Source organism: Neoarius graeffei, chromosome 5 (assembly GCF_027579695.1).
Source record: "Neoarius graeffei isolate fNeoGra1 chromosome 5, fNeoGra1.pri, whole genome shotgun sequence".
NCBI lineage: Eukaryota > Metazoa > Chordata > Actinopteri > Siluriformes > Ariidae > Neoarius > Neoarius graeffei.
In genome coordinates this window covers 25,407,358-25,434,191 of record NC_083573.1, presented here as the reverse complement: position 1 = coordinate 25,434,191, position 26,834 = coordinate 25,407,358, and the positions used below count along the sequence as shown (strand labels likewise).

Genomic DNA, 26,834 nt, shown 5'->3' with positions numbered 1-26,834 from the left:
TGACGTCCACCCACTTTCGCTAACTCCACCCAATGTGTCCACCCACTTCCAGCCAGCACGGTTCAGCGCGGTTGTAGTCGAAATGCAACTTCAATAGCCCCGCTCAGCTCGACTCAGCTCGACTCAGCACGGCACGGCTCAGCCGCGTTTGTAGTGGAAAAGCGGCATTAGTTTTCCTCTCTGGAGGCGGTTGCTTGCCGACATTCGCGGCAGATTTTGCACACTGAGCACTTGAAACTTCGGCATTTTACCTTCCTCTTGCTGTCATTGTAAGAGTCAACAGCATAAAAATTTTTTGCCCGCTGGCTGAGCGAAGATTTTGTGTTTTTTTGCGATGGACACTAGAAGAAATGTAAGTAAATTGCTGGCTATGCTGCTAGTTTAAACTGTTAGCATACGAATGATGGAAAGTTCCATTTACGAAATTGCACGTTGCTGAACTCCCATGTCCCTTGTGTTTTTGAAAGCGGTTGGAAGCTGGATTGGCGTGAGCTGTGATCGTAGTGCCACTGTATGTGTGTACAGGATTTTGATATCTGGTGAGTGACCATTGATATTAACTCATAAATGACGTTTTGAATGTGTATATGCCAGTTAAGTTAGTACGGATGAACAAGTTGTTAATTTCATATGTTGTATTAAAGGAGAAATGTTCATGCTAAGAAAATATATAGCTCGTTTATATTGTTACGTGGCTCTCACCTCATATGGTTCTGAGTGAGTGGAGATGAAGAAAGACATGAGACAAAGTTGATGTTTAGCCATATTTTAATTAGTGTAGTGATTGTAATTCATATGGATATACATGTATATGTAGTTGTTATCAACAACATTATTGTAACCTTGGTGTTTGGCCTACACAGGCTGTTTTTTTTGTGTGTGTCTCTCTTCTTTTTTATGGTTTTCCTTCTTCTGTGAACCCTGGGAGCAGCGCATGGACTCTTCTGCTGTGATCACTTCCATACTGTAGAGGTGGAGGTACAGTAGCTTCCAGCAGTTGTGGCGAGCCAACCAAATTGGAGATAAGAACTGTGATTTTGTTATCCACCCGGTTGATCTATATATTTCATTTCTGGAGTGATATTGTGACCTTTCATGCACTGAAGGACATTCTAATTTTATTATTTTGTTGTTGTTTGTTTATGCGTTACTACAATGCACATAAAACTTACCTGTGAGTTGTGTACGGTTTTGCTCTTCTACTCAATGCAATTTCTGATACCCCTTTCTCCAGTAGCAAGCCTAATCTTTTGATGTGCTGGTCCAAAAGGTAAACATATAGTGGTATAGGCGTCTGTAACCTCCAGCGATTACTCTTAATAGTGTGAGCTGAAGTAGGTTACATGTACAATAGAATGTATTTGTTTTTATTATTTTTTATTGCTGATCTGGAATAGTATATGAGGGTTCACATGCCTCTGGCAACAGGAAATGACGTTACTTTTGTGGACTCTGACTGACATACTGTCTCTATATAAACCAGAATTGTTTTGTCATGTTGTAATGTACACTTTGTTTTCTTCTCTGTTACGCATATGTTGTCTATGTATTTTTTAGTTAATAATAATAATAATAATAATAATAATAATAATAGTCTACAGTAATCTTCCTGAATGTATCCATGATGATAAAATATATTGAATACTGTACATTATGATTAAAACACAAACACCCCCACAAAAATCAATCATTCACCCACTGACATACACATGTACAAATAATATGTCCAGTTTGCTTTTTTCCCCCTCAACAATTAGATGAATACCATGTCCAGTTTTGTGTAGCTTCCTAGGCAGAGATATGACCATACCGATCCAATGTGTGTGGTAATAGGGCGGCCAGATGGCTTCACTCTAACTGGCCAATGAGCTATCCAGATATTTTATGTAGAGATCAGTGGTCCCAGAGCGCCGCCACACCATCAAACGCACGCATCTTCCGCGCGTGCCTGGATTAGCATGTGCGACGCTGCGTCCCGGAGGCACACTCCCGACTCCAGCCAGAAACTTGGCACTCAAAGCAATGGAAGGCTGTAGCGTGAGCGAGTGCAAACACACACCTGAGGCTTAATTCGGGTATTTGGTCCAGCGTGGAAGGTTTCATCGCTTTAGTTTAAAAAGTAACAATTTTGACACAGTTAATCTGTGACGCAGTTAATCTGAAAGATTGACGCAGTTAATCTGAAAGTGGAGACAAAAACAAACAAACAATAAGAATTCTCCCCCCAAAACAAGCAAACAAAAAAAACTTACTAATAATTTAATTTTTTGTTCTGTCCTTTTTTTTTATAAGAAATGTATTTCTATATATAGAAAACATTTATACATGTTACATGTAGCTTAAATACTTAATTTAGAACTTCAATCAAACGTCACTGAACTGAAAAGTGCATCCAGTTCATTCCCCCTCTGTGTAACTTGCTTGTGCCTCTGACTGAGCGGTTCGAGTTAAAGGGTACCTGCAGAGAAAAATAAACATTGGTTAGAAATATTACACATTTTTCACAAATGCATTTTGACCGCTTTGTATTGTTACACTGTGTCGCATAAAGCAGTGCTTTAAAATAATTTTGATTCCCACTTGCTTAAGTTCCACTTCAGGGTGTAGCCATATTGCCATTTTGTTGGCGGTGTCAAAGGTCAGCATGACGTAGAATCATTGATAGGAGGTCCTGTATCTTGATTAGCTCGCTGCTCCTAACACCACAATGTACCTGGATGTACAAAACATTGTTGAAAAAAGGTGGTATGCAAAGCCTATGGTTACAAAAATAACAAATGTGATAAGAGAAAGCATTTTTTTTCTGTGTTCCATTGCTGACAACTGAGCAACATAAATGACTTGCTAAACAGCGGCTACACAACTTGGGAACAGATCACACTTTAGAAACACTCTCCTTTGGTAGAAATTCTGTTGTTTACGGGGACCATTTTGAGCCCGATTGCTTTGAAAGGAATCTACAGGCCGAGGTCTTGGGCTACGCACACCGCGTTAGACTCCAACCCGATGCTGTGCCAACAACATTCCAACACCGTCTACAAAAAAGGGATTCACGCCATGCGTGCCGACTAGCTAGAATAGTATCGACATTCAAAGCTAATATATCCATTAAGGCACTACCTAAAAGCTGAGCTTTCGATGAGTGTAAAATGTGTTAAAAGGTGTTAATAATCCCAAGTTATTTTTTAAAAAGTAAATTAAAAATAAGCACTGGATAACACCCATCTATCTTGTGTAAATACAGATACAAATTTAATTGTCCGTTGCTCCGCGCTGCTCTGTTATAAATTCACACTTGACTTTGAGCTGTCACTCACATATACAAGGGGCTGCAAAAGTAGATATCCAGTAAGGATTATTCCAGTATTATAATAGTGGTGCTAGATTTCATTTAATACTAGAATTTTTTTTTCATTACTGTATACCTACTTTTGCAGCCCCCTGTATTTAGGCCATATGAACTATTGTGGCACATTGCATATCTACACCTGTATTCCCTGTCAGATTGCAGGCATTTTTGGATGTATGTGCAGGGGAGAGCAGGGAACACAGACTGGCAGACAAATCCAAAATGCTAGACACAATCGAAGTCGAGGGACAGGCAGGGGTCATTCGATCGGCAGATAAAGTAATAAGGGCTAGACTAAAGAGTGACGAGAACGAGACAATAACAAGGGTCGAGAACACGATAAGCCAGGCAGAATAACAAGGCTTGGTATGACAGGTAAGACAGTGAATGATACTTCACATCAAGTGAGTATGGGAGAGGTGTTTATATATCATGGGCTATTTAACTAGAAAATGAGTGACAGGTGTAATTAAAAAGACAGGTGATAGAGGGCGCTGTGGTTCTTGGGTGTTGTTCAGATTGGCCATGTTTGTAGTCTGACTGGAAGTGGCACTCTCTATCACGTTACTGACAGAACTCCCCTGAGAAGCTCCCTCCAGGAGCTACGTTCTTCCTAGAATGCCCCCTTCTTCTGGGTGCGGGCTTGTCGGGGTGTTGGTTGTGAAATTTTTGAGTAAGGAGAGGGTCGAGGATGTCCTTAGCTCCCACCCAGTTTCATTCCTCTGGTCCATAGCCCTCCCCATCTACCAGGTACTCTAGCTGGCCTCTTCTACGCCTAGAGTCTAGGATCCAATTTATCTGGTAGATGGGTTCTCCTTCTGGGCCAGGAGATGGGTGGTTGGGGGTGGGCATGTTCTCAGACTGGGGACCCTGGATGGAGGGTTTGAGGCAGGAGACATGGAAGGTGGGTGACCAACAACTGTGAGGTGGGAGTTCAAATCTATAGGAAACCTCGTTGATACGCCGGAGCACCTTGTACGGTCCGATGTAGCATGCCTGTAATTTTCGGCATGTGTTGGGTGCAATGGCTGCTGGGATGACCAGTGATGAGTCTGCTCCTGAGATGATTATTAAATGAAGTGTGTGCCCATGTGATGAGTCTGCTCCTGAGATGATTAGGGACATACAGAAGGCCCGGTGGGCAGCTGACTGGAGGATTCTGTGGTTGTGGGTCCCAAGTGATCGCCTGGATGAAGCATTCAGGTGTCAGGATGGGATGAGGTTCCTGGTCATGAAGAGACGGGCTGAAGATGCATGACAAGGCGTCAGCCTTGGTGTTCTTGGTGCCAGGATGATAGGATATGGTGAAGTTGAAACAAGTGAAGAACAGTGCCCATCGGGCTTGGCATGGGTTCAGTCTCTTTGCCTTCTTGAGATAGTCGAGGTTCTTATGATCAGTAAAAATGACAAAAGGAGTGTGTGGCCCCCTCCAACTAGTGCCTCCATTCCTCTAAGGTGAGCTTGATGGCCAGTAGCTCTTGGTTCCCAACATCATAGTTTCCCTCTGCTGGAGTGAGCTTGTTGGAGAAGAATGCTAACAGGTGGAGCTTGGGCCTTTCGCCAAAGCGCTGGGAGAGAACCCCTCCTACACCAATCTCTGAGGCATCCACTTCAACCATGAAAGGTCAGGTCAGGTCTGAATGCTGAAGGGCTGTGGTGAAAGCCATTTTGAGCCTGTTTAAGGCTTCTTTGGCTGTGGGGTTACAGTAGAGGCATTTGGGTCCCATCTTCAGGAGGGAGGTCAGGGGCACCGCGAGGGTGCTTGAACCCTCAATGAAATTACGATAAAAGTTTGCGAAGCCTAGGAAATGTTGGAGCTCCTTCACCGAGGTGGGTACGGGCCAGGATGTGACTGCAGTTACCTTGGAGGGGTCCATGCTGACCTCCTCAGCACTGATGATGTACCCCAGGAAGGAGGATCTTACGCATGTGAAATTCACACTTCTCAGCCTTGACAGAGATGGTTTTCAGACAAGTGCTTGAGTACTGATCAAACATGGTTAAGATGACTCTCTTCATCAGTGGAGTAGATCAAGATGTCATCGATGTAAGCTATGACATACCTCCCCAACATGTCTCGCAGCACGTCATTAATGAGGCACTGGAACATGCTTGGCACCGAAGAGAGGCCATAAGGCATGACCCGGTACTCAAAATGGCCAGCACTGGTACTGAAGGCGGTCTTCCACTTGTCACTCTTGCAGATGTGGACCAGGTTGTAGGTACTACGTAGGTACTACATAGGTCAAGCTTGGAGAAGATCGTGGTGCTGCGGAGCTGTTCCAATGCGGAGGGCACAAGTGGAAGTGGATACGGGTATTTCACTGATCTCTGATTGAGTCCTCAAAAGTCTATACGCGGATGAAGTCTACCCCTTTCTTCTCCACGAAAAAGAATCCCACTGATGCTGGTGAAGTGGACAGGTGTATGTACCCCTGTTTGAGGGTCTCCTGTATGTACTCTTCCATAGCAGCTTGTTCGTTCTGGGATAGAGGGTAAATGCAGCTGTGTGGGGGAGAAGTACCAGGCAGGAGGTGTGGACGATGTGGGGGTAGGCCGCATGCTTTGCCCTTGCTGAAGACCTCCCCTAGATCTAGGTAGCACATGGGGATCCCTTCCAGGGAGTCAGGGTGAGGACTCTCTACAGAGGTGGAGGAAAGACTTAACTGAGGACGTCGGACGTGGTTCTGGAAACATGTTGAGGACCACTGGAGAATCTCCTTGTTCTGCCAGGAGATGAGTGGGTCATGAAGCTGTTGCCACAGATAGCCCAGGATGATGTCGTGATGCTTGGTAGCTGTGACGAAGAGTGAGATTTGTTCAGAGTGAAGAGCTCCCACCTGAATATGCATGAGAGGGGTCTGGGAGGTGACAAGGCCCTCCCCTATAGGGCCTCCATTGATGGACCGGATGCTGAGTGGGCTCTGCAGTGAGTTTATAGGTAGACTGAACCTCTGGACAACTGAGCTGGAGATGATGTTTCCTTCTGCCCCTGAGTCGATAAATGCAGACAGTACTTGGGTAGAGGAAGACAGTTTCAGTAACACTGGAAGCTTGAAAGATCGAACTCTTAGTGATCTCATGGGACTCACTGAATCAGCCTTGGTCTCCTCGGAGCTGGTGCATGGCGGGTGGACTGGACACTGGATGATAGGGTGAATGGAGCTTCCACGATAGAAGCGCAAGCCCTCCTTTCTTCGAAGTGTTCCTGACTACGTTCAGACTGCACCCTGAAACGACCCATATCCGATTTTTTTGCCCATATGTGACCTGTATCCGATTTGTTATTGACAATCTGAATGACACAGATCCGATTTTTTCACATGCGACCCAGGCCGCTTGGATATGTGGTCCTAAATCCGATGCATATCCGATATTTTCACATGCGACTGCAGTCTGACCAGACAGGTCGCATTCATGCGACCTACACGTCATCAACAAGAGACAAACGTCACTATTTTGCATTGGCTAATCCCGCCTCTTTGGTGGAAAACAACAACATTTGTACAGTTTTCAGAATTTAAATAGACTTTTATAGAATTGATCAAGCTAATGGTGGATTTGGTAGGGACCTGGCTGTTTATCTGTTAGCCTGATTAAATAAAACAGTTTCTATAACTGATTTATAACTTAAACCATCCTGTACCACATCGCCAGGTCTCGCCTCATCTCCATAGCAAACTGCACTGGTGTTTATGCACCTTGAGCCAGCGCTGAGAGAAGTTGCAGAATTCAGCTGGCTATAAACAATCTAAATAAATATTTATAAAAATGTAGAAAAAGTTTATTAATATGACGAAATAAATATGTGCAAATTATTAAGCCTGAATTAAGAGTTTGGTAATACAGCGGCCGTATCCCAAATGACTGCCTACTGAAGCTCGAGTGCACTATATAGAGTTTAAAAATCCATTACTTCCTAGTAACATGTAGTGCACTTATATAGAAATTAGAGAGACATTTAGGAGTCAACCCTCGTTACCAGGCTACATGTTTTCATTTCAGTTCAGAAACAAAAACACACACGAGACCTCACACTTTAACACTAACCAGATAATTAAACAAACAAACGAAAAAAGAAAATCATTAAACTTGAAGAGTGCGCTTTTTTTTTGTTTACGTATTAGGTAGATGTGCTTATTATGTGTCAATTTGCGCATGCGGGACACTTTTGGGTCGTTTTCTGTTCATATTGGAGATCGCATACAAGTCTCATATAATTGGTAATGTGAACGGCCTAACAAAAAAATCGGATTTCACAACAAATCGGATATGGGTCGTTTCAGGTTGCAGTCTGAACGTAGTGCCTGTTAGGGGCAGTGGAGGTGTGGTGAGATAGGATCCAAATGCAAAACACAGACAGTTATCCAATAAATAAGGTGATTTAATCCAGGGAAAAAGGGCGTGTCAAAAAGGTAAACAAACAGAACAAAAAAACAAATGGCAAAAATAGTCCGGAGGGGAAAAAAAAAAAAAAAAGAGACAAAAAACTTGACAAAGACACAAGACAGGTAAGGGCAAAAAACACTAGTGCAAAAAAACATGAACAAGAATAAACGGTAGTGCAAAAAACCATCAAACCGGGACGTCTGGTCACGTTAGTTTATATCGGCTACATTTAACTTCCAGTACCTGACTATCAACAACTTGATGTCACATCCTGGACACCATATTGGTTGCCCATGTGTAATAAAACTTCACATGCTTTTGGACATAAAGTTACTTATGATAGCTAATCAGGTGACTGCACTTGTGTGCATTATTATAATTAGTGCTTGTACTATCGATGTCAATCATGTTTAAATGCTGTACCGGTACCCTTTAACAGACAGCAGCAGAGCAGAGAGGCTTTGGGTCTACTGAAAATGCATATATATATATATATATATATATATATATATATATATATATCTCAGTGGCGACTGGTGGTCATAAAAATAGGGGAGGACAGTGAGTGAATAGATAGGTGGATGGTTGAGAGAGAGAGAGAGAGAGGTTGGAAGTTTGTGTGGGTGTTTACAACTGTTAGGGGGTTTGTATATTTTTAAAGATAAGCTCTGTTAAAAATGGGGTTTTTTGTTACTGCAAGAAATAAAAGTAAAATGTTTTTGAGGACACATCAGCATGGGAAATACCATGTAGTGTAATGCTTGTTGAATGAGCTATGTGAGGTGTGAATGGGTCAAATTTAAAACAGTAATTCATTTAAAAAAGTAGTCAAGTCTCCTGGATGTCTGGGTGGCAAATTTGTCAATGACTTGCTCATACCACTGGGGATCTTGTTGAAGAGATTTAAGCATCCTCCTTTCAATTGACAGGACTGCTAAACTTTTCAACCTCTCTTGTCCCATTGTGTTTCTGGTGAAGCTTTTTATGCGCTTCAGACATGAGAAGCTCCTCTCAACTCCTGCTGAGGTGGCACCAATGGTGGCAATCAGACACATGAGTCTATACACCTGAGACATTGCCTCATCAAGCCCGTTTGACTTCATGAAGCTGATAGCCTCACACAGTTTTCGGGAAGATCAAATCAAATCAAGTTTATTTGTACAGCGCTTTTAACAATAAACATTGTCGCAAAGCAGCTTTACAGAATTTGAACGACTTAAAACATGAGCTAATTTTATCCCTAATCTATCCCCAATGAGCAAGCCTGTGGCGACGGTGGCAAGGAAAAACTCCCTCAGACGACATGAGGAAGAAACCTCGAGAGGAACCAGACTCAAAAGGGAACCCATCCTCATTTGGGCAACAACAGACAGCCTGACTATAATATTAACAGTTTTAACAGGTATAACCCTCAACTGTCCTCATGGGGCCGTCCTTCACAGGAGCGGTGCGATAAAACTCCGACCAGACACAGGGCACCAGGATGGATCAAGCAGGTCCGAGGGGCAGAAGAGGCCAGCATCTCAATCCCAGGATCAACATGTAATGGAAGAGTGGATCTCTGCATCACTGTAGAAATGCTGCAGTTCCACCTTCAGTTTGACCTCATCAAAGAAATTCCCATATGTCTCTGACAAGTTGGACAATGCACGAGAAGGGAATTCTGCTTTAAATGATTCAAATTTGTCAAAGTCTAACAGCTCCATGAAATGCAAACGGCCAAGCTGCTGGAAGCGCTGTGTGAGTTTGGCCTTGATGCTGTCATGCACTGAGTCATAGAGAGTTTTATAGACCTGGCGATGGTCTTGCTCACCCTGCCTTCTCTTTCTCCTGTGACCAAATTCGGGGTCTTCTGTGAGACTGGCAGCTTTGCTGTATGTTTTCTCAAAAGCCCTGTCTGACTTCAGCTCATTAAGCAACTGCATAAAGTTTTCTATGGGCTGTTTGCAGAAGGCAACATCCATGACTTTCTGTTGCAGTATGTTAAATAAAACGTTGGTCTGTGCAAACAGCTCCTCAAAAGTAAAAAGCAAGAACATGAACTCAAAGTCTTCCAATTTTGCCTTCAGGCCATCCACCAATCAAGTTGTTTCATCATCCATAGAAGGATGTTCTAGAACGCGGGTAAACGTGTTAAGCAATTTTTCATGGTTACCTGCGACGGTATTCACGACCCTGGATGAGAAATTCCAACGTGTTGGAGCGGTCTTTGGCATTCTCGTGCAATCAGATTCCTCAAGTAGTGTCACCCTCTTACTTGATTTGGAAAAGAATGATGTGAACCCACCCAGGTTTGCAAAAAAGACTCGCGCTTTGGGTATGGCCTTGACACCTTGACTAAGGACGAGATTCAGGCAGTGGGCGTGACAGTGAACAAAAGTTGCGGCTGGAACAACCTCTCTCACTTTAGCCTGCAGTCCATTGAGAGCCGAGGCCATCACCGCAGCACCATCGTAAGTTTGTGCAACCAACTTCTCAGCGAAGTTGTAAGGGGACATCTCGGACTGCACAAACTGAAACAATGACTGCGCATCCCTCCCACTAGACATGTCGAAAAAGCCCAGAAAACGTTCCTGAATAATGCCCTGACTGTCCACGAACCTCACGATAATTGAGAGCTGGGAATGACAGCTTATATCAGTGGTTTCGTCAATCTGCCATGAAAAAAACGGAGTCACGTTTAATTCTTTCGATATTTCGTGGCTGATTGACGTTCTGGATGCCACAGGACATGCCACTAAAAACACCAGAAGACTGCAACTGCTCTGCCAGCAAATTGTCATACCGTGCAATCAGTTCCGTCAGCTCCCTATAGTTTCCCTTGTTGTCTGAATTTGGCCCTTCATCCCGCCCCCTAAATGCCAGCTCCTGCATGCCCAAATACACCACAGCATCAATCAGACGCCTCAGTGTATCTCTGTTGCGACGCACTTTAGCATTGTGCTGTGCCACTTGTATCCGCACACCCTCGTCCACTAGCTGGTCAACTGGCACACTGCCTAGCAATTTCAGGCGAATAGCTGCACCAACGTGTTCCTTGGTCTGGTCGTGGCGCTTGGTGGCCCTGTCCAAATTTTTAATGTCATTAAATTCTTGCACAGACCATGTTTGGGATTTGCTACCCATCAACAGGCAAGGCCAGCAATACAGCCGTTTGGTTGTGACACTGCCTGTTAGCCATGGGTATCTCCGATACCATGAGGTGTTGGTGTTAAACACACTTAGCTTACCATTCGGTTTCTGAATGTTAAGTTGGGGAACTGGTCTCCCTTCGGTTTTGATTCTAACCTTCTCCTCATAACCCAGTGTTTGAAATGGCGTGTTTAACAGTATAGTGAAGGCTACATCAGGGGGCAGAGCCTTTTCTTACAAAGCCCCACTGTTATGGAACAGCCTTCCAAGTAATGTTCGGGAATCAGACACAGTCTCAGCATTTAAGTCTAGGCTGAAAACATATCTGTTTAGTCAAGCCTTTTGTTAATGGTGTTTATGAGGTAAAGGAGTAGATCTGGAGGGTCCTCAGACATAGAGTGTTTTGGTAAACTGGGATGTATGGATGCTGTCAGTCCCCACTCGCTTGCTCACTCGAGTTTGTTGACGGTGCAGTGGCTGGCTGCTTTATGTCCCGGGGCTCCCTCATGCCTGTGTTACCTTCTGGCTCTCTCCTTTTAGTTATGCTGTCATAGTTAGTTGCCGGAGTCCCTGCTTGTACTCGGTGCAATATGTATACTGTTCCTACTTATTCAGGTGACATTGGGCATACCTAACCACCTGTGTTTTCTTTCTCCCCCCCCCCAAATCTGTCCCTCTGAGTTACATGGAGTCAACAGGAAATCTTTTGGTGGAGACGGTGGGGACCTCGACTGGCTATCGTAGCCTGCAGGGAATCGGCCGTCAGACATTCTGTCGCATGTCCCAGACCCGGTGAAATGTAACTGAATTGTCTTGGCCAGGCCTAAGGGTCCCATCTGCATCTCATCATTGCTGAGGAGTGTGCTCCCATCACCCAATCAAGCATCCAGCCAGAGCAGGTCATGATATATTTTTTACCATATTAACATGCCATTGTGCGTCATGCCTGATGTAAAGACTCTCGTCTCTGCGAGCCTACCACACAGATTTAATACTTGTCATTTTTAGGGCATACCTAACAACGTGTTTTCTTTCTCTCTCTCCCCCCCCCCCCCCCATCTGTCCCTCTGAGTTACATGTTGATCCTGGGATTGAGATGCTGGCCTCTTCTGCCCCTCGGACCTGCTTGATCCATCCTGGTGCCCTGTGTCTGGTCGGAGTTTTATCGCCCCACTCCTGTGAAGGACGGCCCCATGAGGACAGTTGAGGGTTATACCTGTTAAAACTGTTAATATTATAGTCAGGCTGTCTGTTGTTGCCCAAATGAGGATGGGTTCCCTTTTGAGTCTGGTTCCTCTCGAGGTTTCTTCCTCATGTCGTCTGAGGGAGTTTTTCCTTGCCACCGTCGCCACAGGCTTGCTCATTGGGGATAGATTAGGGATAAAATTAGCTCATGTTTTAAGTCGTTCAAATTCTGTAAAGCTGCTTTGCGACAATGTTTATTGTTAAAAGCGCTGTACAAATAAACTTGATTTGATTTGATTTAACATCGTGTACACAATGTCACGTTCCTCCATCGCGTTTTATTAAGTTGATAAACTACAACAAAGCAATAGCCAACAATTAGTCAAATTCTCCGCTGTCTGCACTACTCAAAACGACACTACTCTAGCTCAGCAGTGACACTGACAGTAAGTATGCTATGATTTCAACCCGCCAACTCATCCCTTCATTCTGATTGGCCGCACTGACGAATGCAGCTCTGCTGATTGGCTGCTTGATGACAGGCAAATAGACCTGCCCAAACGGAGGAATCGCCTCCCTTTCGCCCATTCACTCCCATGTTAAAAGAGGAGCCCGCGAATCGCCCATGTTCTGAGCGCATACAATGGATGTCAATGAGGAGGTTAGGGAGGACGATATTTTGGCGAGTTTTTCTTCCATTTTTAATTGATAAAATATAGTTATTTCAACTGTTTTGACATGTTTTAAACGTTTGACTATTAATTATATGCGTTTTTTTAAACTAATGTGTCCTGGAAATTCTTTCTTTAAAATTTTAAGGGAGGATCTTCCTCCCTTTCCTCAACGGAGGAGTCACCATTGAATATATAGTCTACAGCTGGGCTGAATTTAGTTTACCTTAAACTTTAAATTGGGGCAGTTTAATTTAGCAGCATCTATTTTCGGGGTTGATAAGTGAAAGTCAAAACTATTAAAATTCTTAAGAGTCAGATATGATTTGTAACTGACTCTTAAGAATTTTAAGCTGACCTTAGAAATCTTGAGGTAGGAACTGAGGTAATGTTTTAAATAATTGGAACTACTATATATTTTTATAATTGGTATGGCATTGTAATTTACAGTATTGCTGGGTTTCAGTCACGTGACTTTTCTTAGCGGTTTTACCGGAAGTGAAATAGCTGGTGGTCTAAACGGTTGCCATAGTGCAAACAACTAGCAATAACTTATTATGCTCGTAATCTAGAAGCCACTGTTTGCTTTAGATATATTCAGAAGATTGCTATGTGCAATGGAATAGACCCCTATAGTCTGGGAAAGAAGGATTTGTCATGCGATCTTGAAAACTACCCTTAGTTTGAAACCCTTAGTTCCCCAACATTTCAAACTATCTGGTGTTGCAGACATCCTTCTACACCGCAAAACAGATGAAAGCGTGGAAGAGTATGGAGGCTTACAACTTTTTTTGTATGTGGCTGGGTAAGGGACCTCAGTATCAAGTCGCTGCCGAATGAATCCTGTATTGTTTTTGCCCATGTGTTTTTTTTTAAGCTTTTCATTTGTGTCTTTACAACAAAGTGCTGTAAGTTGAAGTGTAAACAAACAACAGTTTGCTTGATTCTCATTTGTGTTTGCTCTTATCTCTCAGGTAAGTCATTCACAAAGATCATCAGAAACCCCTTTAAAGACCTGGATCTTAGTTAAACAAGACGGAGAAGTGATCACGGTGTATTGTTACTGTATGGCTGGGTAAGAATTTTGTCGCGACCTTCATGCATATGGACTTTGTGAGGAGTAAACAAAGAAACAGCTGGGAACTTTAGCGCTTCGTGACTAAAAAAAAAACACTGTAAAATAACGACACGTAGCAAGAAAAGTACTTGGAAAACACTAACAACATAGCTGAGAGGGATATACAAGCCTTTCACGAAATGATCACTGCAAACTTAAGCATGCTTCGACTTGGCTCCCTTCGATTTCAGTGAGACGTTCAAAAGCCACCTTTCTCGACATCTTTTTATGAAATCCTGTGTTCATTCACCCATTTTTATTTGTTCATGGGGAACCCTGAAGAAACTTATCAGTTTCACGGCTTGATCGATTTGAACAATCTAAAACAACCCAAGTGTAAGGCATTTTTCATGCAAGCAATGCACCTTCTCCATACAAACGCTTTGTCAACTGAGCTTTGGTCGACCACCAGCTAAAGTTTTGAATAACTAATGAGGTGGATGTGACATCACGTGACACCCAGCAATACTGTAGGGCAGAGGGATTAAACTGTGCTGCACTGATCTCTAGTGGGGAGCAAAGGCATTGCAAGGAATACTGTTGAAGACTAGTTTAACCCTTTGGTGACTGACCCCTTGAAAATGGTTCCTCCAGGAACGATGAGTTGTCAAGACAACGGAAAAACTAAAATACAAAAACAGAAAGATACGTCACAATGCTCTTGTGCACAAAACAAAATGCTCTTGTATTTTAGTTTTTCCGTTGTCTTGACAACTGAAACGTCATCGTTCCTGGAGGAACCATTTTCAAGGGGTCAGTCACCAAAGGGTTAAAGGTAGACTGACTTTCATATTTTTCAGGGTTAGGTCATAAAAAGAATTTTCCCGGACACCCAATTATTTTTGTTTAATGGACCGAAAGCTACTGAATTCAAAGCACAGACTTCCAATTTTATTAGTTTTTTTTTTTTAAATAGAACAATTAATGAATTCATCATGACACAATAGAAGAGGGGGCGGCACGGTGGTGTAGTGGTTAGCGCTGTCGCCTCAGCAAGAAGGTCTGGGTTCGAGCCCCGTGGCCGGCGAGGGCCTTTCTGGGTGGAGTTTGCATGTTCTCCCCGTGTCCGCGTGGATTTCCTCTGGGTGCTCCGGTTTCCCCCACAGTCCAAAGACATGCAGGTTAGGTTAACTGGTGACTCTAAATTGACCGTAGGTGTGAATGCGAGTGTGAATGGTTGTCTGTGTCTATGTGTCAGCCCTGTGATGACCTGGCGACTTGTCCAGGGTGTACCCCGCCTTTCGCCCGTAGTCAGCTGGGATAGGCTCCAGCTTGCCTGCGACCCTGTAGAACAGGATAAAGCGGCTAGAGATAATGAGATGAGATGAGAATAGAAGAGACTACGTCATGCATCACATGGTGGGCTTTCCCCGTTTGCGCAAGGCATTGTGGGATACAAATTTGAAATGGAGCACTTGCATGTGACGTCACATCCGCTCCAGATTGTAGACAAACGCCATCTTGTCGTTTAAACGCCATATTTCCGCCACTGACTTTCATTATTTTTCGCCGAAATATTCAAATATTACTGTGCCACAATGCCGGAGAGTTGCATGGCATATAAATGCCACAACAGGAGAGGTCAGAAAATGGGAAGTTAGTTTCATAGGCTGCCACGGGACCCTGACAGGCGCACAAAATGGATTGCTGCTATCGGCCGGGCTGATCCAAACAACAAGAACAAGGCATGGGTACCGACTGGAAGGAACGATCACTGGCGCCTGTGCAGTGACCATTTCATCTCAGGTTCGTCATGTATTTATTTCAGTATATCCATGTGGTTATTTGCAGCATAAGTTTATGACTTGCTCTAATAAAAAAATTCCGGGAAGTGGGAGCCTGAGAAAAGGGTTGGGGCGGGGTGGATTGGGTCTTTAGCGGTGTGGTACAAAAAAACCCAGTAAAGAACTTATAAGAATTTACCACTGTCTTAGTAGTAAATCCTTATAAATATAAGGATAAATCCTTATAAGGATTTATAAATAAATATATATGCCATGTATGATTCAACCATAATTGGCTGGTCAGTGCTATGCTAGATACTACTGATATATCTAGCATCAGTTCTAGTGCTCAATACTTAAGTGACTTACCCATCAAATGAGGATTATTTTCTTCTTTACAAGATGCCACATCTTAGGGGGGCTGATAAATCCTGAATTTCTGTAGAGATAACTGTCCAAAGATTTATAAGCACGCAGTGCTTCACCACTGAACAGCAAGGGAAAGTTGATGAGGTAATTATACACGTCCGGGTATTCCACCTCTGGCAGTTCAATATCCACTGACACGGTCGTGAAAACTCCGTCTGGTAAGCCATAAGGGTCACTAATCTGTAGATCGTTTATTTTAGACATATATCTAGTTATCTGTTCATTAGAAAAATGAGCTGTGTAGTCCGTCGGTTGAAATTGATCCATTCTGTACACGAGTGCAGCAGTATTCAGCTGTGTTGTTGACCGACAAGATGGCGGCTGTTAACTTTCCGGTCACGTGACTGCAAGATCTCTATAGGAGAGCAAAATGGAGGACGCGAATGAAATGTAGAAGATCAACTACAGCAAGGGACAGCGAGAAGAAAAGACGTTATGTTGTGAAGGAAAGGAAATGCAGGACCAAACTAATAAATATCGGTGGTCAGCGAGCACCTCGGTGTGATCAGCTGTTCATTTAGCATTTAGAATAAATGTAACTGTCAGTACATGGTCAAGGTAAACCTGTAGATGGCAGTAATGCAACACTGGATGCTAGCTGCCGTAAAATCCAAGAGAAAAAGATGACGATGATACCTAAAGGTAAACATGCACATGTGCACACTAGAATTCCTCGTCTACTTGATTGCGCGAAGCGAGTGATTTCATGTGCATAATTTGCTAGGAATCCCCTCAAATTAAATAACTTCCCAGCCACAGAATGGCCTTTTTTTTTTTTTTTTTTAAGATATAACAGAAATAAATGTATATCACAATGACCAATTTGCAGAGGGAACTAAATTTCACTGATTTTATTAAACTGAAAGGCCTTCTACTTTTAATTATAAGTCACAAATACACCCAAAGAACTGTTGTCGTCGTCGTCTTCTTCTTCTAGGTTCTGAGTGCAAAGTTGAATTCTGGGCAAAATGTTCTATTTCTATTGCTGTTGGAATTTCAAGATGTTTCACTGCTGCACCACACCATGCATCCTGTGTGTAAATGTTTTGCCGAGATAAAAAGCATCCCGTATTTTACGATTCCGGAGCTTGTTGAAGCAAGTGAGCAACAATGTCACTCAACCACCATTGGGGGGGGGGGCGTGTTTGACCTACTTTTAACCAAAACAAGTTGGCATGGGCAGACATGGCGGACTCTGTCCTCCCGCCAGCTAAAAGCCTGTGGAAAAGAAAAGGAAAGCCTGCCCAGCGAGTGCAACTGCAAGACAGAATTTTTCTGGACAGATAACTAAATCATGTGGGCGGCACGGTGGTGTAGTGGTTAGCGCTGTCGCCTCACAGCAAGAAGGTCCTGGGTTCGAGCCCCGGGGCCGGCGAGGGCCTTTCTGTGTGGAGTTTGCATGTTCTCCCCGTGTCCGCGTGGGTTTCCTCCGGGTGCTCCGGTTTCCCCCACAGTCCAAAGACATGCAGGTTAGGTTAACTGGTGACTCTAAATTGACCGTAGGTGTGAATGTGAGTGTGAATGGTTGTCTGTGTCTATGTGTCAGCCCTGTGATGACCTGGCGACTTGTCCAGGGTGTACCCCGCCTTTCGCCCGTAGTCAGCTGGGATAGGCTCCAGCTTGCCTGCGACCCTGTAGAAGGATAAAGCGGCTAGAGATAATGAGATGAGATAACTAAATCATTCTAGCTCATGCTTAGCTATCTTAGCCTAAAGGCCAATTTATGCTGACAACCCAGTCCTTGCAGATAGCGTCGCAGACAGTGTCTGCGTAGACCCCCCCACCTTCGCAGACGCTCTGCGCGCACCTCCCAAAAATTGTGACCACCGCAGAAGCCTCGCAGACAGCGCCGCAGACAAGAGGGCTCTGATTGGTCCACTCTACATCCGCTGTACATGCACTTCCTACTTTCCCGGTTTGGTTTGTTTTCACGACCGGCATTTTTAAAAACACGAGCGAAGATGGAGCAGCACGAAGAGCGGTTGATTGAGGAAGTGAGGAAGTACATACATCTATACGACTCCAGTTCTAGTCATTATAAAAAAAAAAAAGCTCTAGTCATTATAAGTAACCGGAGGATAAACACTCCACTAACCACACCCACCAACTACTCCTAGCGACTTCGCGCCACCTTGCGTTGTGCCGGTGAATAACATCGCGCACGCCTATTATCCCCGCTCAACAATAAATTACAACTGTCTGCGAAAAGCTATCTGCGAAAGCCTTGTCGCAAGAGCATGCAGAGGCCTTTAGAATGCATTGGCTCGGCTCTATGGTAACGAGTATTTTTTTTATTAGCACAAGATGGCGGTACGCAGTGGTGTAGCGGCTTCTCGGCTCCCGGTTAGCATACGACCCCTTCCTACCTTTTCTATTAACTCGTGCAACAAACTGAGGCTTAAACACAGCACACAGGACCTATTTATTCTGGGGAACCTGATTGTGGGACTGAAACCAGACGTCAAGGCAGCGTTAGGATGTTTTGGGCTGCTAAAGGAGAGTGGACGAAGGAAAACAAAGCAGCAGCGTGCAAGGAGACAACGGTGCGCCCGGAGGCAGAAGAGGGGGAAGAAAGCCGGCCTGCTAACTAGGCTAAGGGCTAACAACAGACCCGCTCTTCCAACTCTGTTCCTGTCTAACGTCTGCTCTCTGGACAACAAGATCGACCTGTTCAGGCTGAGACTGAACTTCCACAAGGAGATGAGGAATTGCTGTGCTTTCCTGCTCACCGAGACCTGGCTGAACAACAACATGCTGGACTCGGTGTACCACCTGGACGGACTACTTTTCTTCCGTGCTGACCATGATCAGCTGTCAGGGAAAAGCCGTGGTGGAGGACTCTGTGCTTATGTCAACAAGAACTGGTGCACAAACTGTGTCCTGGTAAGCCAGCATTGCTCTGAATCTGTGTTTATGTTGCTAAAGTGCCACCCGCATTACCTGCCTTGGGAGTTTATGGTAGTGCTGCTGGTGATTGTTTACGTTCCTCTGAGCACGCACCCCAGCATGGCACTGACAGAGCTTCACGCGCATGTCAGCGAGCTGCAGGATCAACACCCAGAGGCATTTTTTGTGATTGCTGGGGACTTTAATCATGCCCGCCTGATGGACTGCCTGCCCTAAAACATAGACATTGCAACCAAGGGAGGCAATACTCTGGACCAGGTCTACACCAGCAAGCGGGGTGCGTATGCTGCGGTGCCACGGCCCCACCTGGGCTTCTCTGATCACATCTCCGTCCTGCTGGTCCCTGCCCATCAACCTGTGCTGAAAAACAACCGGCCAACACGGAAGACCATCACTGTGTGGCCCAGCACAGCAGTCCCTGCACTGCAGGACTGCTTTGAGTGGACGGACCGGTGGGTCTTCAGGGAAGCTGCTACCACCGGTGAAGGTGTAGATCTGGAGGAGTACACCTTGACCGTCTCCGGCTTCATCCAGAAATGCATCAATGATGTCACCACCACCAAGAACATCACCATACGTCCCAACCAGAAGCTGTGGATGAATGGTGAGGTTCAGCATCTCCTGAGAGCACGTGACACAGCTTTCAGGTCCGGAGATGCACTGGCACTGAGAGCAGCGAGGAGGGACCTCCAAGCGGGTGTGACATGGGCAAAAAGAGCACATGCTGACAAAATCCAGGTCCACTCTGCATCCAACGACCCTTGGAGCATGTGGCAGGGCATAAAGGCAACCACAGGCTACAACAGGAAGAACTCCAAATGTCCTCAGGACCCATCCCTGCCAGATGCCCTCAACACCTTCTATGCCCGTTTTGAGCCCGCCGACCCCCCCTACCCACACTAGGCTCACTATCCCAGAGGGTGAGCTACCATCATTCAGCGTGTCAGCAGACAACGTGAGGAGGACTCTGCAGCGCATCAACCCCCACAAGGCAGCAGGACCAGACAACATCCCGGGGAGGGCCCTGAAGGCCTGCGCACATGAGTTCACTGAGGTGTAGACAGGCATCTTTAACACCTCCCTCTCCCAGGCTGTGGTGCCAGTGTGCCTGAAGACATCTTCCATCGTCCCAGTGCCCAAGTGTGCAGCAGTGAGGAGCATGAATGACTATCGACCGGTGGCTCTCACCCCGATAGTCATGAAATGCTTCGAACGCCTGGTCATGGACCACATTAAGGAGAAGCTGGACATAAATGTGGACCCAGACCAGTACGTGTACCGGAGGAACAGGTCTGTAGAGGATGCCATCTCATCTGTCGTCCACTCTGCTCTCACCCACCTGGAGAGCAGAGACGCCTACATGGACTTTAGCTCGGCGTTCAACACGATCGACCTGCAGACTTTAGTCAACAAACTGCTGCCGCTTGGATTACCACCATCCCTCTGCAACTGGGTACTGGATTTCCTGACACACAGGCCACAGACAGTGAGGATCCATGGCGTCTCCTCTTCTACCATCATCCTCAACACCGGCTCCCCCCAGGGTTGCGTCCTCTACACTCTGCTCATGTATGACTGCTCCGCTAAACATCTGGACAGTCATATTGTGAAGTTCGCGGACGACACGGCGGTGGTGGGACAGATATCCCACGGCGACGAGTCAGCATACAGACAGGAGGTGGAGGACCTGGTGGACTGGTGCAGGGACAACAATCTCTGCATCAATGTGGGGAAAACAAAGGAGATGGCTGTGGACTTTAGGAGAGGTGACCATGCCCCTCCCCCCTCTAAATCAGAGGAGAAACTGTAGAGAAGGTCCACAGCATCAAGTACCTGGAGGTCTACATCTCTAGCAACTTGAATTGGACCACGAACACAGCCAGCGTGGTCAAGAAGGCCCACCAATGCCTCTACTTTTTGAGGAGGCTAAGGCAGGCTGGACTGAGCCCTGTGGTCCTGGGACCCTTCTACAGGTGTGTGGTAGAGAGCACACTGACCTCCTCCATCACCTGGTATGGAAACTGCTCGGCTGTGGACAGGAAGGCTCTGTAGAGGTTGGTGTGCACAGCACAGAAGATCACCCATTGCAGCCTGCCATCCATAGAAGACATCTACAACAGTCGGTGCAAGAGCAGAGCAGCCCGCATCATGGGTGACTCCACCCACCCAGCACACAGACTATTCAGCCTCCTCCCCTCAGGAAAAAGACTCTGCAGCATCAGGGCTAAAACATCAAGGCTCCAGCGCAGCTTCTTCCCAGAAGCTGTGAGACTAATGAACACTAAGCCTAAGCTCTGATGCTGTCCTCCCAATCCCCTCATTTTGCACATATTGAAGTTTTCACTGTTCACTTGAACACTTTTTAATCACGGTTGCACTTTTTTCTATTCTATTTTTCTATTTATTTTTAATTTTAATTCTTCTATTTATATATGCTGCTGGCCCTGAGACACAAATTTCATTTACATGTAAAAACATGCAAATGACAATAAAGAACCTTGACCTTGAGTATGGAGTTCTACACCTAATGTTTTGATTTTACAGAGAAAGAAAAGATAACACAAAAGCAGTAACAGAGATTAGATATATTCGTCTTTTGTTTCACAGATCTATTTGTGAATGTCAACCACGCATTATATACTTGTGACTCAAAACTCTCCGAGGTCGATGCAGAGTTACGATGTTTTCTGTATCGCCATCTTGGTGTGACACAGTTCCATAGTTATGCTAATTAGTTAAAGCTCCTCGTGTTTGGCTGTTTCTGTAGGGCCATACTGTTTACCTCAGGAAAATGTACTGTTTACCGTAGGAAAATGGTCCCAAAATGGAGAAAAGCGACCCTCAGTACATCAAAATGATCACATCTCATCCTCATGATATAGTTCTCGCGGGACATAGGAAAATGCTATGCACAATAAAAAAAAAAAAAGTAAAATTTCAGATGAGATTATTGTGTCAACATGAGCCAAATGACACACGAATCTGGAAATGGGAAGCTTGTAGCTTCCCATTTCCAGATTCGTGTGTCATTTGGCTCATTCAAGTCATTCAAGTCCTGTGACGTGTGCAAAATTAAAACGTCTATAGTATGATGTGACATTAAAGGTCATAGGCAAGGGTCGGAGGTGGAACATAGAATATCAACTTTGTTTTCTAGAAGAACGACCCAAAAAGCGAATTCAATCTTCCTGGTGTCTAATTTGCACCCTAAAATTGAATAAAACAGTTAAAATATACTGGTTTGTGCAAGTTCTGAAGGTTTGTTTATATCTCATTTACGCACACTTTTACCGCCAGGGGGCAGTCATTGTGACGTCATTCAAGGCAAACAGACTGGGAGCAGTTCTGTGTTTACTTGCAAACCCAGCACACGTGTACGGACTTGGTCATGAGAGGTTGTGTAAAATGTCTGAAAGCGATAGCGATTTTGAAGTAGGAACTCTCCAGATTGAATATCGAGAGATGAAACCATATATGTATGAACCTATGGCCATTGCGAAGCAATCGGTGAATGTGGCTCACTGGTTTGACCGTGCAGCCTCGGAATCGGACAGCAACTCGGCTGACTCTGATCGCGGTGACCCCAGACCTCAACAAGACTCGTGCCCAAATGATTCATCCTGGTAGTTATGATAAATTCTTACTTTTGTCGTAATACTAAATAAGAGCCCTTTTGAACAATAATTAAACCGCCCTCCCTAGTGGATATACGTACCGATTACTTGACAGTGCGCCGGTAGGCCACATTAGCCTGCCATCCGAGGCATTTCCCGGTGTCAATATATCGGGCCTGACATCTCATCTCGTCTATCAATGATTTTTTTCAAACTACCGAGCATTTAAATGAAAAAGGTAAAAACGTTTACCTTCAATCTTCTCCTTTTTGCTTGAGTGTTGCTGGTCCATTTCTTCTTTGACTGCTTGATTTTGTGTTCGAATTTTGTCGGAACAGCATCAGGTTTGAGCCTTCTCTGTCCGACACTGACACCTAAACTCTCCAACAGATGGGGATTCTTCAAAAATGAATCGTCTTTGAAGTGATCAGAGCACAGAGTGGCATATTTACCCTGCTGCCAACCCTCTCACTTCACGTGCACAATCCACTCTCTCCACCTCTTCTCCTCTTTTGGAAAAAACCAACCCTCTGGCTTTACGCGCACAATCCACTCTCTCCACCTCTTCTCCTCTCTCAGAAAAAGATAAAACTTCTTCCTGAACCAGTCCCGTTGTTACAGTTCACTGCACAACAATAAGGCATGGTTTTTCTTTGGAAATTCCCAAACGCATGTCTGCACTCAAGCTGAACAGCAATGCAAGTAAACGGAAGTGGACTCAACTCAAGCGATTTGTTTGTCTTGAATGACGTCACGCGCCGATTGGTCACGAAAATCGCTGAGCAGAAATTTGCCGCGATCCGCACTAACTTATTTTAATTATTACTTATTAACAATACTTCTTGGGACCAGAAGAAAACTACAGAGGGTTTTTTAAAGGTCCCATGGCATGGTGGTTTGTTGATGCTTTAAACGGGCTCGTGGAGGCTTCCGGATGTTATATCCGCAGCCTTTCTCGAAATGAACCCTCGGCACGTAAATATAGCCTCCTGGGAGAAAGCCCCATTTCAGCGCTTTTCCCAGTGCGTCGTTTTGCTAATGAGAAGCAGGAGGCGGGGAAGGGTAGAGGGTGGGGGTGGGCCATGGGGGGAAGGGGAGGGGCTTGACCAAGCTGCGCACACACATACTCGCTGCTATCAGCGCCTGTAGCCACGCTGCTAAGACAAAACCCCGTTCTCCCTCGGACTCCTTTCGTAAACTCAACGTGACACAGAGAACAGAGTGAGTGTGTTCGGAGTGGTAGTTTACGAACATATAATACCCTAGGCTTGAACACGCACTCCATAACTAAAGAGGATAGAAGCAGCAACTACAGCAACATATCGCTTATCCAACAGAAGACATGCATTGCGGAGCAATAGTCAAACATAAGCTCATAAGTTACAGTCAATTTCCAGACTAAACTCAGTTTAACAGAGCATGCTGCATGCTCTTTAGTTTTGTAGCGCAGATTACCTGGCTAACTGCAGGAAGCGCTTAGCTGCACAGCTAATGTAGCCATTGCTAGGCTAACTCACTGATTTTAAAACACGGCAAAACGACCAGTTATACACTTACTTGTTCGGTGTTTGTTGCTGATGCGGCAGGGATGCTTGGTACGGACCCAGGCTTCAGTGACAGTTGATGTGCAAAACCTGCCCTGTACTGTCCCAAGTTGTGGAAACATTCCTCAGGAAAATGCTTCCGACAAACATACACTGTCTTAGGTAGACTCGACGGTGTATTATTGAAGTAAATAAAATTAAGCCACTGCGTCTTCAGGGGCTCTCCCGTCGGCAGTAAAAACAGACTCTTTTCTGTGTTGTCACATCCATGTACAGCGCAATTTTCATGTTTCGCTCGCTTAGGTGATGCCATGTTGTTGTGTCCTCTATGGTCTCCTCACTACAACTGGGCGGGCAATCCATACAGTGGGTGGGAATCCAGAGGGGGGGCGTGGGGATCATCTCCCTTGCTGACGTAGGAAAGGGAAGAGCTTATCAACGCGCCGTTTTGACGCGCCATTCTCAATGTTGGGCATAGTTTGGTTTACACATTATGAAATTTCTAGCCACTGGGGTGACTTAAGAAGGTCAGAGGAACTAATTTTAACGTTAAAAAACCTCAGAAAGTGAAAATTTCATGCCATGGGACCTTTAAGATATACAATTTCAAATGTGCATAAATTGAAAACCTTTGCCTAAGATCTTTAACATGACCTGATGCTAAATTTGGGAAAGTAATAGACCTATGTAATAAACTGCTTTTGACTTATTGTGTTTTAATATTGGTATAATCTAGGATATTAGACATTACATTCAATAAACAAGCAAATGTCGTGTGCCATATCCATGCCAAAAACCCAGAGAACTAAATCCCATCAAAATGCGTGAAAACAAAGGACTTGGCAACATGTCACAAAGGCTGAGCGAGATGTAACTGACTCAAATTTCAGCCAATAAGACGAGCCCTAGAGCCAATCACAATAAGGCAGAATATTTTCTACTTCCGGTTTGTAAAGGCTGTTCCTGTAGTGTACACATGGCAGCAGGTTGAGGTTTAATGAGTTAGTTAAGCAGATGTGTGTTATTGTTTAGGATTGTTGTATCTGTTGGATGTGTGGTTAATGTGCTAAAACGGATAATAGAGTAGCTGCTGTAGAAACCTCAACATGGTGTGGATTAGCAGAGTGTGTTACAGGAAGGTTAGTAGCAACTGTTTTCATCATATTTTCAAAGCGAGTGAGTGCCGGTTTACTCCATAATAATCAGTAACATTACCATTAAAGCCAGTAATTGATTTGATCAGCATTTGTTTAAAGGTTTTCACTGCAAAGTTGAATTCTGGGCAAAAATGTTCTATTTTATTGCTGTTGACGCTTCGAGATGTTTTGCGTCGATTTGAGTTTAAAACGAGGAGTTTCGCTGCTGCGCACACCGTGTATCCTACCGTATGTGTAATTGTTTTGCCAAGGTGAAAAGCGCCCCGCGTTTCACGATAGACCGTTTGCACATGAAGTCCCATGACCCTCTCTGATTTAGCTGCGTCCGCCTTCTTTGTGGAATAACGCATGTACAGCAACAAGTACCTTAATACGAAATGCCGCAAATTTGCGCAGTTATCGGCTGCTCGAACAATTCTGCTAAGGCTGGAGTCAGATTGTTTGTTTAGTTTACCCACTGTTAAAATGCAAGAAGGACCCCAAATGGAAGATCTAACTCGTAGATGACACAGTTAGTGCGTTTACATGCACATAGAGAAAATCGAATTTCTGCCGTAGCTCGTCTGAAATCGAAGCTCTAAATGGCATGTAAACACCTTAGCTAGGCTGAAATTGAATCGAACTTGATTTCTCGCAATCGAGCTACACGACCTAGATTATGCGATTTTTGCCGAGCTACTTAGTGCATGTAAACCCTATCGAGCCACGCAGTCCAGCTACTTACTTCAGCACTGCCCCTTCCGGAAGTGACAAGTGACGAGACCACAAGCGGGAAACACAACAGCCTCGGTCGAAAAAAAAAAAAAGCCTCGGTCGGCATGACACTTCACCTTAGCCGCCCACTTTATTAGGAACACTTCTGTTTGTACATACAAACTACAAGCACTCTTCTTAGAGTTTTTTATTTTTAAAAGGGACAGTGTACAAATTAAACATTATCCTTGTGGTAAGGACAGATGTTTGTACCAGGTTATAGCAGTACATGCTAATTTCCGCCTGTAGTCACTTTGTTTATACGCTTGAATAGCTCTTCTTCATGACGACAACCGGAAGTGTACCAACACGATGGGGCATGTAGCGCCACCTGTGGCTCGGGTGCACAATGCACCTCATAACAATAGCTCGATTTAAACACTGTGCATGTAGGATTGGATTTCTCTGGCACCCCTGCTGGGACCCTTTGCTCGATTACTGACAGTAGCTCGATTTGGATGTGCATGTAAACGTAGTGATAGGCTTGAAAATCTGAACAGATCGGACATAAGAGACCAGCTACAAATACGTATGAGTGTGCGCAGATTGTTTCGTAAAGGGTAAGTTTATATTTCTACCATTTATGTGAACCATAGACAAAATATATATAAAGATGCAACATACTGTAAGTAGTATACATGTAAGTGCTACTCCAATTTATATTGCAGTTACAAATGCATAGCACAAAGCCCCAGTAAAATGTAGGTAGTTGATTGCGGTAAAATGTTGCCTTAGAATCCGTCAATAATTAAGTTGTTGTTTTTTGTTTTTTTTTTTTTGCTTGTTTTGCGCATAACCTTTGCCCACATCAGGAACCTACTAGATTCTTACAAAAGTTGAGCGTACATCGTCTTCATACTCTA

The 26,834-nt window shown here is 44.6% G+C and overlaps 1 protein-coding gene and 1 long non-coding RNA gene across 5 annotated transcripts in view; one reads left to right on the top strand and one right to left on the bottom strand.

Annotated features, from left to right (window-relative positions):
* Positions 1–1,360: 1,360 nt before the first annotated feature.
* On the bottom strand, positions 1,361–26,244 carry LOC132886588 (uncharacterized). Of its 3 annotated transcripts, none has more exons than XR_009654712.1 (4): positions 25,943–26,244; positions 2,581–2,713; positions 2,381–2,458; positions 1,361–2,180 (listed from the first exon to the last, which is right to left on the bottom strand). It is a non-coding gene; the product is annotated as an uncharacterized LOC132886588 (long non-coding RNA). The 3 variants fall into 3 exon arrangements; XR_009654710.1 differs by having other exon boundaries at positions 24,075–25,957; XR_009654711.1 differs by lacking the exon at positions 25,943–26,244 and adding an exon at positions 22,770–23,294.
* gtpbp10 (GTP-binding protein 10 (putative)) overlaps positions 25,001–26,834 on the top strand; it is an 80,973-nt gene continuing 79,139 nt past the window's right edge. For both annotated transcript variants that reach the window (XM_060921434.1, XM_060921436.1), the window contains exon 1: positions 25,001–25,200. In XM_060921434.1, coding sequence (XP_060777417.1) covers positions 25,168–25,200 — 33 coding nt within the window. In that variant the 5' untranslated portion in view covers positions 25,001–25,167. The remainder of the gene's footprint in view (positions 25,201–26,834) is intronic.